General features: G+C 47.4%; 1 protein-coding gene across 3 annotated transcripts in view; it reads left to right on the top strand.

Annotated features, from left to right (window-relative positions):
* ERF (ETS2 repressor factor) overlaps positions 1–20,816 on the top strand; it is a 241,215-nt gene extending 220,399 nt beyond the window's left edge. For all 3 annotated transcript variants that reach the window (XM_069201388.1, XM_069201389.1, XM_069201387.1), the window contains one exon: positions 18,880–20,816. In XM_069201388.1, the coding sequence (XP_069057489.1) occupies positions 18,880–20,132 (1,253 nt within the window). In that variant the 3' untranslated portion in view covers positions 20,133–20,816. The remainder of the gene's footprint in view (positions 1–18,879) is intronic.
* The last annotated feature ends 621 nt before the right edge of the window (positions 20,817–21,437 follow it).

Here is a 21,437-nt window from a genome sequence, read left to right as displayed (position 1 = left end):
CCAGGAAAAAGGTTGCTTCTATTGCCTTCTAGGAAACATTCCAATAGCAGATATTCCAAAGCTGCTACTTGGTCTACACCTCACACATTTACTAAACACTATTGTGTAGATGTTTTAACACGCCAAGAGGCAAATGTTGGACAAGCAGTCCTCAGGACACTTTTTCAAGCTACTCCAACTCCTACAGGCTACCCGCCGCTTATTTGAAGAGGGCTGCGTTAGTCTATGCAAAGCATGTATATCTACAGTTACACATGTCATTGAACGGAAAATGTTACGTACCCGTAGACATCTGTTTGTGGCATGTAGTGCTGTAGATTCACATGTGTCCTCCCTCCTCCCCGGAACCCTGTAGTTGTTGTAATACAATATATTGTAAATGTATACACATTAAATGGACATTTTTTTTACATTTACTATCTGTATCTATATATGCACTCTTTACCTCACCTGTCTGCAGGAAAACAATCTAACAAAGGACTCGATGCCCATGCACACTATCACCGAGAGGAGGAGTCACTTGATCTTGTGACTCGAAAACATTCTTAGAAGAAAAACAACTTGTAACACTCCAAGCCCAACACTAGATGGCGGACTTACACAAAGCATGTGAATCTACAGCACTACATTCCATGAACAGATGTCTGCTGGGTAAGTAATATTTTCCTTGTTTGGCTCCTTCCAGAAAATTGCAACAGTTCCACAGATGTGCATCCTCTGGGGTCGCCAAGACTTTAGCTGCACCAAAGAGGCAAGAAGTAATCACCCCTTGAGTGAAAGAGTCCCTCCCCTGCATCCTAAGGCAGTGTTGTTCAGCTGCTGGGATCTGCTCTCCACAAGAACTGCGTGGATCCTCTAACACAGGTGGTGGTTCTGAGTGGTCCTCTTGGTCCTCTCTACCCTCTGTCTAACTTGGGAGATGGTGAGCCCTTTCCTCTCCTGGCAGAATAGTAGCCCTGTGCATCGCAACTCTTGCAGCAACCAAGGCTTGTTGACGCCTGCTGCAAAGGATCTTCAGGCTGCACTTAGCCCCAACCTTCAGCACTTCATCTTTGCAAGGGCCACCTCCCCTCTGCTGCTCCAGCGATATGGGACCCCTCTCCAGATGTGGTGACTGGGCCTCACTGCAACTTACTGTTCCTGCAGCCAGTGGGTTGCCTGTGTAGGTTATGACTACTTCTCTCGTAGGGGATTTCCATGATAGTCATAAGCACTGAATAGTTCCGCGCGCCTGCGGGGACCCCGGAGCACTGTTGTGTAGTATATTCTTAAGTGCAATCATCAGCTCCTTGACAAAAAAGGTCTGTGAAAAACACTTAAGAATAACAATGTGCAGCCTATGTGAACAGCTACACAGGCCAAATTGTTAGAAGAAAAAACAGTTGTAGTGTAAATTCACGTTTAAACCTCTATTTATTCTATAAATACATAAATAAATACATTCTCATATTTTATTTGCACCTCTCATGAGAATAAAACAATGTAGGGCAGTGTAGCCCATAGGCTGCCATTATACAGAATGAAAATAGAGCTGTGCCTTTAAGAAAGTAAAGTCTTCCTGTTTCCCATCATGCACAGCAAAAGGCAGTTGCCTCAGTTCTTTTTTCCGGCTCCTTTCTGACAGGACCCTGAAGCATTGAGCTCTACCTCACAAAATCCTTTTGTGACGGAAATTCATTTAAAATCTTTTGAATTTCAATTTCACTCGACGTTTTTAACATTGAGTGATCATTTTCTATTGTTTTCTGTTAGATTCTGACAGAATTTTGAGGTTTTTCTACTTCAGAAATGCCTTCACTGTTTGACAAATGCCCTTCTTGTGGCAGAAAAAAGGCCAAAACAGATCCACATCGGGTCTGCATAATTTGCCTTCCTTCCAGCCACAAACCGGAGTCGTGTGACATCTGCAAAACCTTCTCCAGAAGGACCCTTCGTGACAGGGAGAAGATCCGACTCCAGGCGAAAGAGGACAGGAGGAAAAGTGGTCATTCTACCACAGAGCGAGGAGAAGGTCAGTCTTCTACCAGGGCTCACACTGTTTCCTCTATAACTCCGACCAGACCGGCTCAAAAACGGCACAGGTCTCCGACGTCGAGGGCGTCGACGTCGAGGCAAGGAACGGCGCCAACATGCTCGCCGTCGAGGAGTGGTTCGCCGGCGAGAAAGAGACATCGCTCGCCGTCGACGACGATTTCGCCGGCGAGACGGCGTGGACTTTCGCCGTCGAGATCTGGGTCGGCGTCGACACGGCGAGGACGTTCCACGTCGAGGAGATCTGAATCCGGCTCGCCGTCGACACGGCGAGAGCGATCAACGTCGAGGGGTGCTCGACGTCGTAGGCGTTCACCGTCATCGAATCGACGTCGAAGGGCACTCGCCGTCACCGTACTTCGACTTCGAGGAGTGTGTCGACGTCGAGACAATCAAAAAGACCTAGAAGGGTTTATACAACCTCAGAATCCTCGGCCTCACTCATCCTCCTTCCAGCGTCTCCACAACTCTCTCCTCGACAATCACCATTGCCACAGACGCCGGTAACACCTACGGCGCCTCTTCCGGACATTCCTCTAGACGCTCTTCTTCCTCTCGGCACCGTCATGAATCACAGAGATCTCAGCATTCACATCACAGGCGTTCTTCTTCGTCTACACGGGACTACTCTCCAACCCTATCGGACTCACCGTCCCCGAGAGTGTCCCCCATAGATGATGTGAATACGTTCCAGGAGGTCTTAGTACGAGGGGCGACCAAGCTGAACATCCCGCTGGCGGTACCTGCCCCATCGACGTCAGTGATCTTCGAGACTTTGCATCACAGGACATCTTCCAGACCTTTGCTTCCACTGGTTCCAGGTCTCCTCGAACCAGCAATGGATATTTTCCTTGCACCGGCCGCAACAAAGTCTTCTCCTTCCAGACTTATTAAAAAATATCGTCCACCAGAACAAGATCCTCTATTCTTGAGGTCGGACCCAGTACCTGATTCGGTGGTCATAGTAGCGGCAAAGAAACTGCATTCAACCTCACCGTCTTCTTCTTCGCCTCCAGATAAAGAGAGCAGAAAGATAGATGCTGCAGCACGAAAAGTATGTTCTACTGCAGCCGTCACGATGAAGGCAGCCAGCGCTACTGCGTTATTAGGGCGATACGACCGTGCCCTCTGGGACTCTTTAATGCAGTTTGCGGAACATCTTCCTAAGGATAAAAGGGAAGATTTCCTGGAGGTCGTGGGTGAGGGAGCCATGGTTTCTAACCAAATTATAAGTGCTGCAGCTGACTCTTCGGTGCTATCCGCACACAATTATGCACACGGGATAGCGCTCAGAAGGCATGCATGGTTGAGACTTACATCACTCAAACCTGAAGCGCGGCAGCGAATACAAAACTTGCCTTGCTCGGGCTCCACCTTGTTCGGTTCTCATGCCGATGACGAGATGGTTAGAATGAAGGCTGAACTAGATACCCTGAAAGCGGTAGGCATGGAAAGACCGAAAGAACAAAGAAAGGTTTTCCGGCCATATCAACGACGACTTTTCACACACACTGTATCAGTCGCCACACTGGATGTCTTCGCGCCCCCAGCAGCAGCAACAACAGCAGCATCAAAGGGGTTTCTCCACTCAGCGAAGGTCGACAAGGGGTCGTTCAACACCTCAAACTCGGGCAAATCGACAGGCTCCCACGTCTAAGCCCTGAATCTTTGCTTCCCCCTCCTCGTTACTTCCCCCTACCGGAGTGGATATCTCAAATCATCTGGACGAGTGGCTACGCATCACAACAGACGCCTGGGTATTGAATATTGTGAGACATGGTTACGCTCTCAGATTCACCAGTTCTCCACCATCTGTTCCACCCAAAACAGCCAACCGCCATCTCGAAGCTCTTCAGTTAGAGGTCAATATTCTATTGCAAAAAAGAGCCATAGAACCCGTTCCCATCAGCCAGCAAGGGAAGGGGATTTATTCTAGATATTTCCTTGTACCGAAAAAAGACAAACAAGAGTTTCGTCCCATTTTAGATCCGAGGACAGCAAACAAATGGATTTGCAAAGAAAAATTCAGGATGTTAGCCTTACACCAAATTTACCCACATCTACGTCAGGGCGACTGGCTCTGTGCAATAGATCTTTGCGACGCTTACTTTCATATCCCAATAACCAAGAAACATCGAAAATTCCTAAGGTTCACCGTCGGAAAACGCCATTACCAATTTGCAGTTCTACCTTTCGGCCTAAAATCAGCGCCGAGAACTTTTTCCAAATGCATGGCGGTAGTAGCCGCCCACTTGAGGAAACAGCGAATATTCGTCTACCCCTATCTAGACGATTGGCTCATAAAGGCCTCCAGTTGTCTCGAGGCACAACAGCATTTCGAATGGACTCTACAACTGCTGCAAAAACTTGGTCTTCAAGTCAATCTCCTGAAATCTACAGCAACACCTGTTCAGAGGTTGCATTACTTAGGGGCCATTGTAGATACCAGGCTAGGAAAGGTGTTTCCTTCAGAGGAACAACGGTTATCGATTCTCCAAAAGTGCAAACAACTGCAGGAAAGACCTCAAGCCACTGCAAGAATAATAGCTTCTCTACTGGGCTCGATGGCATCTTGTATCCATCTGGTTCCCAATGCTCGCCTCCATATGAGACCATTGCAGGAAAATCTGGAGGATCAGTGGTGTCAACTGAGGGACGATTGGGAGAACAAAGTCCTTCTTTCTCCTCACACCCTACAATCCCTCAAGTGGTGGTGTTTACCCAGCAATCTTGGTGGGGATTCCGTTCCAACAACGGCCTCCATCTCAAACCATCGTAACAGATGCGTCACTGCTTGGATGGGGGGCGCACATGGAACATCTTCGAGTCCAAGGAGAGTGGTCACAGAGAGAGAGTGTCTCTATCACATCAACCTGCTGGAACTTTGCGCAGTCCACCTTGCGCTCAAAGCCTTCCTTCCCTCTCTGAGAACAGAAACTTTCCTTCTCCAGACAGACAACGTGGCCACTATGTACTACGTGAACAAACAAGGAGGCACCAGGTCCAGAATTTTATCCAGAGAGGCTCGGACAATCTGGCATTGGCTTCTAGCCAGGAACCTGTCGCTAGTGGCAACTCACCTGCCCGGCATCCAGAATGTTCAAGCGGATGCCCTCAGTCGGGTAATGGACGAGAACCACAAATGGGTACTACACGACGACGTCGTTCATTCCATTTTCGCACTCTGGGGTACCCCCTCTACAGACCTTTTCGCAACCCCAGACAACAAAAAATGCCAAAACTTCGCCTCCAGATATTACCATCCAGGGACATTGGGGAATGCCCTATGGATAAGCTGGTCAGGAGCATTTCTTTACGCCTTTCCACCGCTTCCCCTGATTCCGGTGGTCCTCCAGAAGCTGTCCAATGCTCAGACCAAAATGATCCTAATTGCTCCGGAGTGGCCACGCCAGTGGTGGTTCCCAGACCACCTTCACCGGTCACTCAAACCACACATCAGGCTACCATATCATCCGGACCTGCTCACGAAGTTCAGAGGGCAGATATCTCATCCCAACCCCTCATCGTTGAGTTTGGCAGCATGGCTCCTGAGCTAGTGCAATATGGACACTTGAACCTACCTCAGGACTGTATGGAAATTCTGAAGAAAGCAAAGCGCCCTTCCACACGATCAGCCTATGCAAGCAAGTGGAAGAGATTCTGCATTTGGTGTTTACACAACAACATTGACCCGGTTTCCTGTGGAGAACAATCTATCCTGCCATACTTGTTAAGTTTGGCAAAATCGGGCTTACAACTGTCGTCAATAAAAGTTCACTTGGCGGCTGTCACGGCATACAGAAAGAGTCCTTCACAAACTTCCTTTTTTTGGATTCCGATTATTAAGGATTTCCTAGAAGGTTTAAAGAAGGTTTTTCCTCCCATTAGAAAGCCTTCTCCACCATGGGAACTGAACGTTGTCTTATCACGTCTGATGCTGCCGCCATTCGAGCCGATACATAAGGCATCGCTGCAACATCTCACATGGAAAGCTGCTTTTCTGGTGGCAATCACTTCAGCGCGTAGGGTCAGCGAAATCCAGGCCCTTTGCGCTCAGGAACCCTACACGGTTTTTCATTCTGCAAAAGTGGTAATGAGAACTCATCCAAAATTTTTACCTAAGGTAGTCTCAGACTTCCATGTGAACCAAACAATTTCATTACCGACTTTCTTTCAGAATCCAGCTACTCCTGCTGAGAGAACTCTGCACTCTCTGGATGTAAAGAGAGTCTTGAAATTTTACTTGGACAGGACAAAAAGCTTACGAAAATCACAACAGCTTTTTATTAACTATGGCCCAATCAGAACAGGTTTGGGCACATCTAGACAATCTTTATCCAGGTGGATTGTTTCATGTATAATGTTATGTTATCAGTTAGCAAACAAATCCCTTGGTGGTAGGCCAAAAGCCCACTCTACCAGAGGGAAAGCAGCTACTGTAGCCTTGATGAGAAATGTCCCTTTGGCAGAAATATGCAAGGCTGCCACTTGGAGGTCGGTCCATACCTTTACTAAGCATTACTGCCTTGATACAGACGCTAGGGCAGATGCTCAGGTTGGACAGGCTTTGCTCAAGAATTTGTTTGCATGATTCATGTTTTTCTCAGTATTCTTATATCTACTCCACCGCGGTTATGGGGATGGGCTTGCTACTCTATTCAGTGCTTATGACTATACATGGAAATCCCCTACGAGAGAAGGAATGGTTTCTTACCTGTAACTCCAGTTCTCTCGTAGGGGTATTTCCATGATAGTCATAAGCAACCCTCCCTCCTCCCCGGTGGAGTTGACATAGAACATGAATATTATGGAGGTTGGTACTCCAACAAATGTTTTGTTTTTCTTCATGTCAGGTTAACAGCCTCCAAAAAAGAACTGAGGCAACTGCCTTTTGCTGTGCATGATGGGAAACAGGAAGACTTTACTTTCTTAAAGGCACAGCTCTATTTTCATTCTGTATAATGGCAGCCTATGGGCTACACTGCCCTACATTGTTTTATTCTCATGAGAGGTGTAAATAAAATATGAGAATGTATTTATTTATGTATTTATAGAATAAATAGAGGTTTAAACGTGAATTTACACTACAACTGTTTTTTCTTCTAACAATTTGGCCTGTGTAGCTGTTCACATAGGCTGCACATTGTTATTCTTAAGTGTTTTTCACAGACCTTTTTTTGTCAAGGAGCTGATGATTGCACTTAAGAATATACTACACAACAGTGCTCCGGGGTCCCCGCAGGCGCGCTGAACTATTCAGTGCTTATGACTATCATGGAAATACCCCTACGAGAGAACTGGAGTTACAGGTAAGAAACCATTCCTTCTGCTGGCTTTTCTGACTGCTGAAGGTCAGCTCTGACTCCCCTCCGAGGGCTAAGTCCCCTGGATCTTGCTGGTCCGCTTCTTCTCTGCAAATCCTCTTCTGCCCAGATTTGCATTTGCCATGTCTTTTTGGTTGTCCTCCTGACCATCTGCAACCCAGCGACCAGCATGGGACATCCTCTGCACGACTCCAAGGACCTCCTTGCAACTCCTGGGCTCCACAGCTGATCTTCAACTTCCCTCATCGACCTGGATCTTCATTTGCAGAAGGGTGGGTAGTGGCTCCTGCCCCACCTGGACACTCCTGCGTGGGCTGGACCCTGTCTCCTTCGCTTGCAGGTCCTCTTCTTCCTGAATCCAACATTAGATTTTACTGGACTGCTACTTTTTGCACTGGTACCAGTTTGGATTTATTGTTCTGAGTTGTTTGATACCAAACAACCCAGAGAATGGCCATCATGTAGGTGTGAAACTTGTACTGACCAAGTCCAGCACATGCATGTAAAATGGCTGCTCTCTTCACTTACTGTGTCCCGGGTTTGGCAAGGCCCTCAGGGGTGTACCCTTGGTACCCTATGCCTTGGGGACCCAAGTACCTTTTACTAGGGACTTATAGTGACCGCTAAAGGTGTACCAGTTGCCAATGCATCACTACAGTTTTGGATAAGAGATTTGGCCCAGGGAACCTGGTTAGCAGGGGCCCTGGGCACTAACAACTTTGAAACCACATCAAATGCTAGGCAAAAAGTGTGTGTGGGTGGGGAGGGGGGGGGGGGACACTGGCCATGTCAAAAGAGGCACTTTCTCATTTTCCCATGCCATCGTTTTCTGTAATTTTTTTAACTCTACGCCATCTGTCCTCTTCAAGACAACTCTTCCCTCAGGTTCCAGGCCTCCTACAATCAATAATGGACATTTTCCTCACTCCAGCATCTTTATGTGCTGCTCCAGCAAGAATCCTAAAGAAATACAAGGACCCAGATCAGGATCCTTTATTTCTAAGAGCCGAGCGTCCACCGGACTTTGTGTCTTCCTGGCTGCAGCTAAGATGACATTCTATTGCTTCCTCATCATCTGTACTCCCAGATAAGGAAAGTAAAAACATTTTCTCTTTGGGGAGAAACGTGAGGCACATCAGCGTCCTTTATGAAGATATTGAGCGCATCAGCGCTTTTGGGTAGATATGACAGGTCTCTCTGGGATTCACTATCCAGATTTGTTAAGAAACCACCCAGAGAGGATAGGCAGGATCTTCAAGAGAGCCTATAGGAAGGAGGCCTAATAGCAAACCAAATACGTAGCGCAGCTGCGGACGCCTCAGATTTAGCGGCTCACGGATAAGCCCACGGGATATGTGCCAGACATTCATCTTGGCTTCGCCTGACAGGTCTCAAACCTGAGGCACAACAGAAGATCAGGCAACTCTGTATTTGAGTCTCACACAGATAATGAGATGACCAAAATGAAAGCAGAGCTAGATATGCTCAGGGCTGTAGGTCTGGACAAACGTAAAGTCTTCCGTAGAAGTTACAGACCCTACAACAGGTGTCCCTACCATTGGAGTGTTCAAAGCCCTCACTGGGCTACAAGTTAGCAAACCCCCCCCCCCCCCCCCCCCCCCCCCTTATCAGTCCCACCGGCAAAAACATCTCGCCATCAACAACTGCTCCTATGAAATCAAGTTGCCACATTACTTCGAAAAAAGAGCTATCGAAGGGCTCCCACCTTCTCAAAGGCGACAAGGAGTATACTTGCTCTACTTCCTTGTGAGGGAAAAAGGTCCAAACAAAGACTTCAGACTCATTCTAGACCTAAGAATTCTCAACAGGCACATTAGAAAGGAAAATCAAAATGCTTGCGCTGCATCATATTTACCCTCTGCTCCATCAAGCTGCAGGATGCCTACTTTCACATCCCAGTAGCAAAGAAACAACGGAAATTCCTGCATTTCACAGTCTGATCCAAACACCAGTACTAAATACTACCCTTCAGCCTGAAGTCTGCTCCTCGCACGTTTTCCAGTTGTGTGGTGGTAATGGCAGCACACCTGAGAAGGAAAAAAATCTTCATTTACCCGTACCTCAACGATTGGCTAGTGAAAAGCTCCTCTCCAATTTAGACAATGCAAAATTACAAAATCTGTTTGGGGGCCCTCCGATTATCTCGGTCTTCAGGTCAATCCAGACAAGTCTATACCCGACTGCCAGACAAATAGCTTTACCACTGAGTTCCATGGCCTCCTGCATTTTAATTGTTCCCAATGCCAAAATGCCTATGAGACCACTGTATTAAAATCTGGAGGATCAATTTAGTCAATTCACAGACAAGTGGGACCACAGATTAACTCTGTCACCATAGGCAAAAAACTCACTACTATGGTGGACTCATCGGCAGCATCTGCTAGCAGGTGTCCCTTTACATCAGGACATTCCTACTCAAACTGTGGTAACAGATGCAACTCTTACGGGTTGGGGGACTAACATGGGCTCTCTTCAAACTTAGGGCTTGTGGTCGGACAAAGAACCGCAATACTACATCAACTTGCTAGAGCTGCAGGCAGTTCACCTAGTCCTCCAGTCCTTTTACCCATCCATACAACACAGCGCTCCCCTTGTCCAACCTGACAACACAACCAGAATGTACTATCTGAGCAAGCAAGGGGACCCTCGATCTTGCTCTCTATCTCGGGAAGCACAGACCACCTGGAACTGGCTAATAGCGAGGAAGTTGTCAATCACAGCGATTCACCTCCCATGAGTCCAGAACACAAGCGGACTCCTTCAGTCGAAGATTCACCGACACATCCGAGTGGGTTCTTCACGAAGACGTCGTGCAAGACATCTTTCAAGAATGTGGGTATCCTCAAATAGACCTTTTTGCTGACGAAAACAACAAGAAGTGCTGAGGCTTCGCATCCAGGTTCTACAAACCAGTGACAAAAGGGGAGTGCCCTATTGAGAGACTGGTCAGACATTTCTGTACGCTGTTCCACCAATTCCTCTGATACCGACAGTCATCAACAAGTTCTACAGAGCCAGGATCAGAATGATCCTGATAGACCCAGAATGGCCCCACCAATGGTGGTACACGGATCTTCTCCATCTATTGGAAAGGTCACACAGGAGACTGCCGTCCGACCAGATCTCCTACACAATCTTGAGGGGAAGATATTCCACCCCAACATTCCCTCGCTGAGCTTGACAGCATGGCTCCTGAATTCCTGTAATATGGTCACCTAGGTCTTTTGCAGGAATGCATGAACTTCTTCAAAAAGTTTAAAAGACCATCGACAAGGTGTTCCTATTCATTTAAATGTAAAAGGTCATATGTGGTGGATCCAGAATGAGTTCCATCCAATTCTGGGTCTGGAGGATGTCATACTACACTACCTCCTCCTAGCGAAATCAGGTTTGCAGTTTTCATCGATTAAGGTACATCTTGCAGCTATAACTGCTTATCCAAAATCACCTTCTCAGACGACATTCTTTCAAACGGGTGTTTTTTAAAGATTTTCTAGAGGGCTTAAGAAAAGCTTTCCCTCCTGTTCATTCACCTTCTCCTCCTTCGGAGCTGAATGTAGTACTATCAAAACTCATGGGTCCTTCCTAGGGTCCCTTGCTGAATACTGCCCCTCTACAGGGGAGCTTCCTATTGGACATAAAATTGGTTTTGCCACGGACAATCGATGCCGGATCTGGCTCTTCAGCATTACAGTTGGAAGGTATCCATGATTACATATGCTCCTTAATGTATCTATGTATGATTACTTACCTATTTTGTCTCACCTGGATGACCCATGCTACGGTGTGGCTGTATTTGATGTTTTACCCCTTTTCTGAAATAAAGAATTACAACACAAAAAAAAAACCTCCTGGGTCCACCTTCTGAACCTATACATAAGGCTTCTCTAAAACATCTTACATGTAATACGGCCTTCCTTGTCGCTATCACTTCAGCACGCAGAGTTAGTGAAATTCAGGCTCTCTGTGCTAAAGAGCCTTACCCAGTTTTCCATGATAGCAGGGTAGTGATGAGGACCTACCCTAGTTTCAGTCCCAAAGTTGTATCTGATTTCCACATTAACCAGACTGTCTTACTTCCTACATTCTTTCCTAAGACTTCCACACCAGCTAAAATAGCTTTGCATGGTCTAGATCTAAAGAGTATCAAGGTTTTATGTAGATAAGACATCAGACAAGACTGATCATATGTTTGTGAACTATGGTTCTATGAGAACAGGTATCACTGCCTCTAAACAACCCATTTCAAGATGGATAGTTTCTTGCACTGTATTTAGTTACCAGTTGGCTAACACTCAATTGGCTTCCAGGCTCAAAGCCCACTCTACAAGGGGCAAGGTGACAACAGCAGCCCTTATGAAAATGTCACCATCTCTAAAATCTGCAAAGCTTAGACGTGGAGATCAGTGCATACTTTCACAAGGCATTGCTGTCTAGATTCAGATGCCTTCATAAGAAATGTATTTAAATAAACAGGTCAGCTGCTTTTGCTTACTCTTGCTTCGTCTGCAGGGGTGTGGGATGGGCTTGCTACTCTATTGTGCTTTTGACTATTGATGAGGATGTAAGAGAAGGATAAGTTACATACCTGTGATCCTCTGTGTCTCCCAGGGGAATCCTCATCAAAATCATAAGCAACCGGCCCACCTCACCGTACAAATCTCAAATACAGCAGTTAGTACATGGTGGTGTTCTGTTCTTCATATCACCGTTGTAAGGAAATGCCTCCTTGGCATGGTTACCCCCTAACTGTTTGCCTTTGCTGATGCTAAGTTATGATTTAAAAGTGTGCTTGGACCCTGCTAACCAGGCCCAGCACCAGTGTTCTTTCCCTAAACTGTACCATTGTCTCCACAATTGGAACAACCCTGGCACTCGGGTAAGTCCCTTGTAACTGGTACCCCTGGTACCAAGGGCCCTGATGCCAGGGAAGGTGTCTAAGGGCTGCAGCGTGTCTTATGCCACCATGGAGACCCCTCACTCAGCACAGACCCGCTGCTTACCAGCTTGTGTGTGCTGGTGGGGAGAAAATGACTAAGTCGACATGGCACTTTCCTCAGGGTGCCATGCCAACCTCACACTGCCTATGGCATGGATAAGTCACCCCTCTAGCAGGCCTTACAGCCCTAAGGCAGGGTGCACTATACCACAGGTGAGGGCATAGGTGCATGAGCACTATGCTCCTACAGTGTCTAAGCAAAACCTTAGACATTGTAAGTGCAGGGTAGCCATAAGAGTATATGGTCTGGGAGTCTGTCATACACGAACTCCACAGCACCATAATGGCTACACTGAAAACTATAAAGTTTGGTATCAAACTTCTCAGCACAATAAATGCACACTGATGCCAGTGTACATTTTATTGTGAAATACACCCCAGAGGGCATCTTAGAGATGCCCCCTGAAAACATACCCGACTTCCAGTGTGGGCTGACTAGTTTTGCCAGCCTGCCACACACCAGATATGTTGCTGGCCACATGGGGAGAGTGCCTTTGTCACTCTGTGGCTAGTAACAAAGCCTGTACTGGGTGGAGGTACTTCTCACCTCCCCCTGCAGGACCTGTAACACCTGGTGGTGAGCCTTTGTTACAGAACCCCGGGGCACTCCAGCTAGTGGAGAGGCCTGCCCCCTCCGGCCACGGCCCCACTTTTGGCGGCAAGGCCGGAGGAGATAATGAGAAAATCGAGGAGGAGTCACTGGCCAGTCAGGACAGCCCCTAAGGTGTCCTGAGCTGAGGTGACTCTGACTTTTAGAAATGTTTTCTTGCAGATGGAGGATTCCCCCAATAGGATTAGGGATGTGCCCCCCTCCCCTCAGGGAGGAGGCACAAAGAGGGTGTAGCCACCCTCAGGGCTAGTAGCCATTGGCTACTAAACCCCCAGACCTAAACACACCCCTAAATTGAGTATTTAGGGGCTCCCAGAACCAAGCAAGATAGATTCCTGCAACCTGAAGACGAAGGACTGCTGATCTGAAAGCCCTGCAGAGAAGACGGAGACACCAACTGCTTTGGCCCCAGCCCTACCGGCCTGTCTCCCCACTTCAAGAAAAGAGGCAACAGCGACGCGTTCCACAGGGTCCAGCGACCTCTGAAGCCTCAGAGGACTACCCTGCATCTAAAAGGACCAAGAACTCCCGAGGACAGCGGCTCTGCTCCAAAGAAGAAATATCTTTGCAACAAAGAAGCAACTTTTAAAGACCACACATTTCCCGCCGGAAGCTTGAGACTTTGCACTCTGCACCCGACGCCCCCAGCTCGACCTGCGGAGAAACAACACTACAGAGAGGACTCCCCAGCGACTGCGACCCCGTGAGTAGCCAGAGTTCACCCCCTTGAGCCGCCCCAGTGACGCTTGCAGAGTGAATCCAGAAGCTCCCCCTGACCGCGACTGCCTGCTTCTAAGAACCCGACCCCTGGTAAAGACACTGCACCCTCAGCCCCCAGGAACTGAAGGATCCGACCTCCAGTGCAGAAGCGACCCCCAGGTGGCCCTCTCCCTTGCTTAGGTGGTGGCTACCCCGAGGAGTCCGTATTACCCCCCCTCCCCCGCCACATGCCTGCTTCGCCAAAGAGACCCCTGGGTCTCCCATTGAAACCTATTTCAAACCCAATGCCTGTTGGCACTCTGCACCCGCTGCCCCCGTGCCGCTGAGGGTGTATTTTTTGTGCTGACTTGTGTCCCCCCCCCCCCGGTGCCCTGCAAAACCCCCCTGGTCTGCCCTCCGAAGTCGCGGGTACTTACCTGCTGGCAGACTGGAACCGGGGCACCCCCTTCTCCATTGAAGCCTATGCGTTTTGGGCACCTTTTTGACCTCTGCAACTGACCGGCCCTTAGCTGCTGGTGTGGAAACTTTGGGTTTGGCCTGAACCCCCAACGGTGGGCTACCTTGGACCCAACTTTGAACCCTGTAGGTGTTTTACTTACCTGTAAAACTAACCAATACTTACTTCCCCCAGGAACTATTGAAAATTGCACTGTCTAGTTTTAAAATCGCTTATTGCCATTTTTGTGAAAACTGTACATGCTATTTTGCTAATTCAAAGTTCCTAAAGTACCTAAGTGAAATACCTTTCATTTGAAGTATTACTTGTAAATCTTGAACCTGTGGTTCTTAAAATAAACTAAGAAAAGATATACTTTTCTATACAAAAACATATTGGCCTGGAATTGTCTTTGAGTGTGTGTTCCTCATTTATTGCCCGTGTGTGTACAACAAATGCTTAACACTACCCTTTGATAAGCCTACTGCTCGACCACACTACCACAAAATAGAGCATTAGAATGATCTCTTTTTGCCACTATCTTACCTCTAAGGGGAACCCTTGGACTCTGTGCATGCTATTTCTTACTTTTAAATAGTACATACAGAGCCAACTTCCTACAGAGGCCAGTACCCCAGAGGCAGGGGAAAATGTCAAACACCTAAACAAGCCTCACAACAAAGTAAACAGTGACTTGTGCCATTCCCTTCCAATCCACACCTCCCCTGTGGGAGGAAGACTGCAAAGGTTCCACAACAATTGGCTATCCATTACCACAGACAACTTGGTAATATCAGTTATCCCCAATGGCTATTGCCTAGAATTGATACAAACTCCACCAAACAGTCCACCAAAACCACACAAACTATCCACAGAACATATCACTCTGTTACAAGAAGAAGTCTAATCTCTATTACTCAAACAAGCAATAGTACCCGTGCCACAAAATCAAGTAGGGACGGGAGTTTACTCACTGTATTTCCTCATTTCCAAAAAGGATGGCACCCTAAGGCCAATATGAGATCTCCTGGGGGCTGCGGTAGTCGCAGCCTACCTAAGAAGACAACACATACATGTCTTTCCATATCTAGATGATTGGCTGATAACATCAAACAGTCATACTCAGTGTCAAAAACATGCACATTACGTAATACAAACCCTGCACATGCTAGGGTTCTCAAATTACCAAAACTCACAACTACAGTCTGTGCAAATACAACAGTATTTAGGGGCAGTACTAAATACTCAAAAAGCGATTGCAAGTCAAAATATGCACAGAACACAAGCATTCTAGAATATAATAGCACACATACAAACAGGTCAACAGTACACTGTCAAATTTGTCATGAAAATATTAGGGATGATGGTATCATGTATTGCAGTTGTTCCATATGCAAGACTAAACATGCGGCCCTTGCAGCAGTGCCATGCACAACAATGGTCACAGGCACACGGTCAACTTCAAGATCTAGTGTTGATAGACCGCCAAACATACATGTGCCTTAAGTGGTGGAATTCCACATCTAAACAAAGGGCAGCAATTTCAAGACATTGTGCCTCAGACCACAATCACAACAGATGCATCAATGATTGGTTTGGGAGCTCACCTCAACAATCACATCCAAGGACAATGGGATGCCCAACACAAACAGCTATACATAAATCACTTAGTTGTTAGCAGAAATATCCACAGCATGGAAAATGTCACTTACCCAGTGTACATCTGTTGGTGGCATGTTCCACTGCAGATTCACATGCTGTGCATACTTCTGCCATCTAGTGTTGGGCTCTGAGTGTTACAAGTTGTTTTTCTTCAAAGAGGTGTTTTCGAGTCACAGGATCGAGTGACTCCTCCTCTTCGGCTCCATTGCGCATGAACATCGACTCCATGTTAGATTGTTTTCCCGCAGAGGGTAAGGTAGGAGTGATAGAGTATAAAGAAAAGAGATGTCCATGCTAATGGAATGTACACACACACACACACACACACACACCATAACCCCCCCCTCCCCCAGCGTGTGGGCAAGAATATTCAGTGCTTACGACTATTGATGAGGATACTCCTGGAAGAGAACTATTGTTACAGATAAGTAACTTGTTCTTGTTTGTAGGCAGGGATTAAAAGACAAGATTTTTCTATTGAATGCTGGTGTTGGATGTTCTTGTGGTGCTTCACTAAACAGCACAACAAGGCACTTGGATGTTGCCAACATGGAGTATCTTTGAACTTGAAACTGAATTATCACCTGAACACAGGATCTTACAGTCAGTTGAGCTCAGTTTTACTTCTTTATCCTACAGGGATTCCCTGCCTCTTGCACCGGACCTGCTCAGGTGCTGAGCAGGTCTTATGTAAGTGTTCAGTACAAAAAAAAATACAAAAACTCTTTGTGGACCCGAGAGGTATGGCTAAGAATTTATAAACGGTATATATGATGGAGAAGCACCTTCACAGTTAAGTATGCTTTTCTTCTTATTAGATCTTTTATAGATCCACGTGCTCTTTGACTCGAAGACCAAGCAGGTGGTAGCTTCATCAGTTATTGAAAATTGCTTGTCCCACAGCATCATTATTTCTTGCTTCAGCATCTAACAGGAATCATTGCAAAGAAGGTCTGTGACTATTTCCAGGAGGCAGCCTGTCCGATGTTGACGAGTGGGTTGTTAACCAAGAAATTCATCTGTGGCACTCTCCTTGTTGCCGAATGGGCAGTAACCCTCCAAAGCAGCTGTTTGTACTCCTTGTAGTTGGAAACGTCAAGCCATCTGGCCTTGGTTGCCACCTACCCCTTATGGGGCTGTCCAAAAGCCACACATAGATGGGGTGGGTAACTGTAGAAGCTCCGTGGCCTCATGGCACTCGGCAGAGTAGAGTACCCTCTGCCCTAGATCCGGGTGATTCAACGAGCACTGGCTCAGGCATTTTGTGGTCATGACACCACGATTGACTGGAACCTTTGGTGTGTCTGAATCATACAAACCATTCCTAAGTGTCTGAACTCTAGAACTGCAGGAGCCAAGCCAAGCGGTTGAAAGGTCTGGTTGTGTTTCAGGATCCTGCTTTATGCTTTGCCAGGAGGCAACTGGTTGACGGCAGTGGAAGGGGAAAGCACCCCAAAAAGCAAAGCATCTGGAAGAACTGGGTTTTCCTGGTCCAGTTAATCCTGCGCACTCGACAGTTTTAAAGATGTCCTAACTTTCTTTTCAGCACTCCTGGTAGTCCCTCTGAGGGAGGCCGCAGATCAGCTGTGATAGACGGAGAGTGCGGCAAGTTCCAAAGAGAGGTCTTTTTTGCTCTACAGCCTGGGTGTGGCGCTTTGACCCCATTCAATGCCGACTTAGCTGTACTGGATTCCTGTGGGACATCGAGACTTTACGCTTGTAGGTTTCCGTCAGCCAGGTGCTCGTGTCTCAGGAGGGCCTGGTGACCCCATTGTAGAAGGCCCCCCAACCATCTTATTGCAGGCTGATTGCCAGTTACCCAGAAGTGCCATCACCCATGCTGTGGCTGCATTTTCAGTAATTCAGGAAGTAGCTCTCCCTTCTTGGTCCGCTCACCTCATATGGTCCGCAGTGTGCATTTAGTTTTTGAAACAGGCAGTCAGTCTTTTTGTAAGATGGTTTTCAAATATCCTGTTTAATTAAATCTAAATTAAACGGAATGAAAACGTTGTCCCGGTGATGGTTCAGAGTCCAAAATGTTGACTATTTGTACAGTCTGACAGGACGATTTGTATTGTATTCACTGTATAGTTAAATTTGTCTAACCCGTTCTTAGTTCTGTTAGCGAATTATGTATAATTATTTGTACATATTTTATTCACCATTACCTTGGTCATGCTACTAGAATCTTAATGGACCTATGTTAAAATGTTTTTGTAATAAAGAACCTGAGAGAGGTTTTTATAATTCTCTCGCCAGACCCTTAGTTTATTAGAATAGTGATAGTTTTTATCATGTTGATGTTTTAAAAACGGTATTGGATTAGGCAGTGCTGCTGCATTTTCTGCCCAATTACGGTTTACCACACTTTTCACACAATCCACAATTTAGTGCATATTAAGAAGATTTCTGAAAAAGAAATTGTAGCGTAAATGTATCAAAGGTTACTTTAAAAAGAAAAGTTCCAGACGCAGTACTTTGCAGTGGCAGACATTGAAAGGTTTGCTGGTCACCATCACTCGCTGATTGTAGCGTTTAAGCGTTAAACGAGCCCAACCATTCAGGGCCGAATTCAGAGGTAAAGTTAGACCAAAAGTCTAACGTAGATCAAAAGTCTAAATTTACTAATGTTCGTTATTCACAAAGGTAAAGTTAGACCAAATGTGTAAGTCGGTACTCACAAAGGGTGTGCTACTTCTAGTAACGGTACTACTAGTTAAAGTTCGACTTCTGGTCTCACTTTATCTTTGTGAGTACAGAAAAGTAGTAAAGTTAGGCTTTTAGTCCAACTTTACCTTTGTGAATTGGGCCAGAGTATTCCTGTGCATTAAAAGAAGGAACAGCGGTGAACGAATCCTGCCGTAGATTTTGCATTATGCTGCATGCCTTGCCTTTTTGTAGCATAATTTAGATCTGCATTGCCACATCATTCTTAATGGTCCTTAATATACTGAAGGTGGAGAAGCTCATAAAGTACCTGTCGCCGAGAGCACTTCGCCTCTAGGACATTACTTGTGCTTGGTAAGAGTTTATCCTCGAGGAGAGACTAGGACTAACCCTCTTGTGTCTCTTTCAGGTGGACCCGTTCCCCAGAGTGCTCCGCCTGTGCCATCCGGCGGGACGCATTTCCGTTTTCCACCTTCTACACCCTCCGACATCTTGTCTCCCAACGAAGACTTGCGCTCGCCAATGTTTTCGTCGGTGGCCCGGCGCCTGGGCCGTGGTTCAGTCAGTGACTGCAGTGATGGCACCTCGGCCAACTCCGAGGTGGAGGAGAGCATCGCAGAGGAGCAGCGGCGTAGTCTTGAAATGAACTCTTTCCGCGGGCCGCCTCTGCCATCCCACGCTCGCATGGCACACGAGAGCATCTTCAGGGTGTATCCCCGTTCCAGAGTCCCTGATCCCTTGAGCCCATTCCCCGTCTCACCCATGGGTGCTCCGAGCGGCCTCCTCCCTCCGCAGCTCTCCCCGGCTCTGCCCATCACACCCAACCACATGAACTACACCCCGTCGCCGACTCTGAGCCCCATGTACCCCGGAGGCAGCCACTTCTCCTTCAACACCGACGACATGAAGCGATACCTGCAGGCTCATCATCAAAGTGTCTACAACTACCACCTGAGCCCCCGGGCCTTCCTGCATTACCCAAGCATTGTGGTGCCCCAGCCGCAGCGGCCGGAGAAACCCCTGCATCTGCCCCCTGAAGACACTACATCCTTCAAATTCAAGCTGCAGCCCCCGCCGCTGGGAAGGAAGAACCGGGATAAACAGGGAGCCGGGCAGGCGGACGGGGCGGGCAGCAGCAGCTGTTTCCACGCCTCCGAGTATGCCAGCACAAGCTTGCCCCCTGGACTGCCACAGATCAAAGTGGAGCCCATATCAGACATGGAGTCTGATGAAGATCTCAATGTAGAGGTGACTGACAGTGACAGTGATGAGGAGGTGTTCAAGACCCCCCCTCCGCCCTTGCCGCCAGTGCCCGAGGAGAGGCCTCCCTTGTTAAAGAGGGAAGAGGAGTCTCCCGCTGCCCCCTGGGAAAAGAGAGGGCTGGAGATCCACCCCGAGCCGGAGGAGAGCGCGCAAAGTGGCAAGTGCATTCCCCTGAAGCTGCGTTTCAAGCGGCGCTGGAGCGAGGACCAGCGGATGGAGGCGTGCACGGAAGAATCCGACAAGAAAGTCCGGGCTGAGGACGCTGTGGGGGCCCGGCCCTGCTCGCCGGCCCGGAAGCAGTCCCTGAGCAGCGCCCCGGAGAGCTCGCCAGTCCGACGTGTCAGCACCGACCTCCAAAGAGCCACCGCCGAGCTCTCTCTGGAGAACAGGGATTCCTAATCCAGCCATCTCCAGGCCAGCCGGCCTTTGAACTGCGTCCCCTCTTGCTTGGGCGAGACATGTTCTGGGTTTATTGAGGAAAAATGGAGACTGAAACAGACTGAAGAAGTAACACATTTTGCTGCCTTATAATCTCAGATAGGGAAAGGGGCTGTGGGTTTTTTAATCATTACTGTCAAACCATCCTCAGGCTTCATTGACCTGCTCCTCCCCTTCATTTTTCCAGCCCTACCCCTCTTCTTGTTTATATATGTTGTCCATAGCTTTATATTCAGTGTATGAAATCTTTCTACCGTTGTTTACTTTATCCTTTGGCTCTCACTGGGGGTATCGGTGGGGAGGGGAGGAGGGTGAAGTGGAACTATATTTTCCTCAGTTTTTTGAGACTGTATCCAGGTATACACTTTTTTGTAAGAAACTTTTTAAATGGTTGTTTTAAAAACATCTTTCATACTTGCCTTGTTTAAACAAAAAAACTAATGTGGAATTCATTTGATTCTTGTGAATATTTTTTTAAATATGACGTAAAATAAGGAAGTGGGTTTTATAATGTGTTTTACTTTCTTCATGGGGGTGAGAAGAATTATGAGGTTAATTCTGGCTTAACTTTTAAAGTAGCCAAAGATCTGTAAACACATGAGATCAAAGCAAGCAGGAAGAATAAAACCAGTATTACTTTGGAAATGTGTAGTGTATTTCAAGCTGCAGTGGGCTGGCAGCAGGAGTGTATCGATTCTGATAATGTGGAATATTCTTCCCCTGTACGTCCTCTCAGCCTCCAGTTAGGATCGGAGTTGTGAATTTTTATCATTGTGACGAGTTGAACAGTGCCTGTCCCTGCACGTAATGATGGTGCTCTGGTGGTTCTCAAGACCTTTTCCCCAAAACTGCTTATGTGGAGCGCCATTTGAATTGCCTGCACTTGAAGCGCTCGCATTAGCTCCTCACACAGGCAGCGTAAGGGCGGGGCCCAGGCGCTGCGATAGCTCCGCTCTTGCATTCCATAGTGCGGTTGCTGGACACGGCCGAGAGCCGGTCTGTGCTCTTTCATACCGGAATTGATTTCTTGCCAGTGCTTTTCGACATTTCTGCAGTGGTGCTTCTAAAGTCACAGGATACGACTGAGCCCCTTCGAGACTACTTCTGCTATAAAGTGCCTGGGAATGACTAAGTACAAGAGCAGGTACCGAGTGTGTGGGGTGCAGCCGCTATCTCATCATGCCTGGCGTGGATTAAAGAGTGAACTCTTCATTGACCTCCCTCCCAAGACAGGGTATCGTCTTCACTAAGGCAAGTGCTAAATCC

This window comes from Pleurodeles waltl, chromosome 7, assembly GCF_031143425.1.
Source record: "Pleurodeles waltl isolate 20211129_DDA chromosome 7, aPleWal1.hap1.20221129, whole genome shotgun sequence".
Lineage (NCBI taxonomy): Eukaryota > Metazoa > Chordata > Amphibia > Caudata > Salamandridae > Pleurodeles > Pleurodeles waltl.
This window is presented reverse-complemented; position numbering and strand designations above follow the sequence as displayed.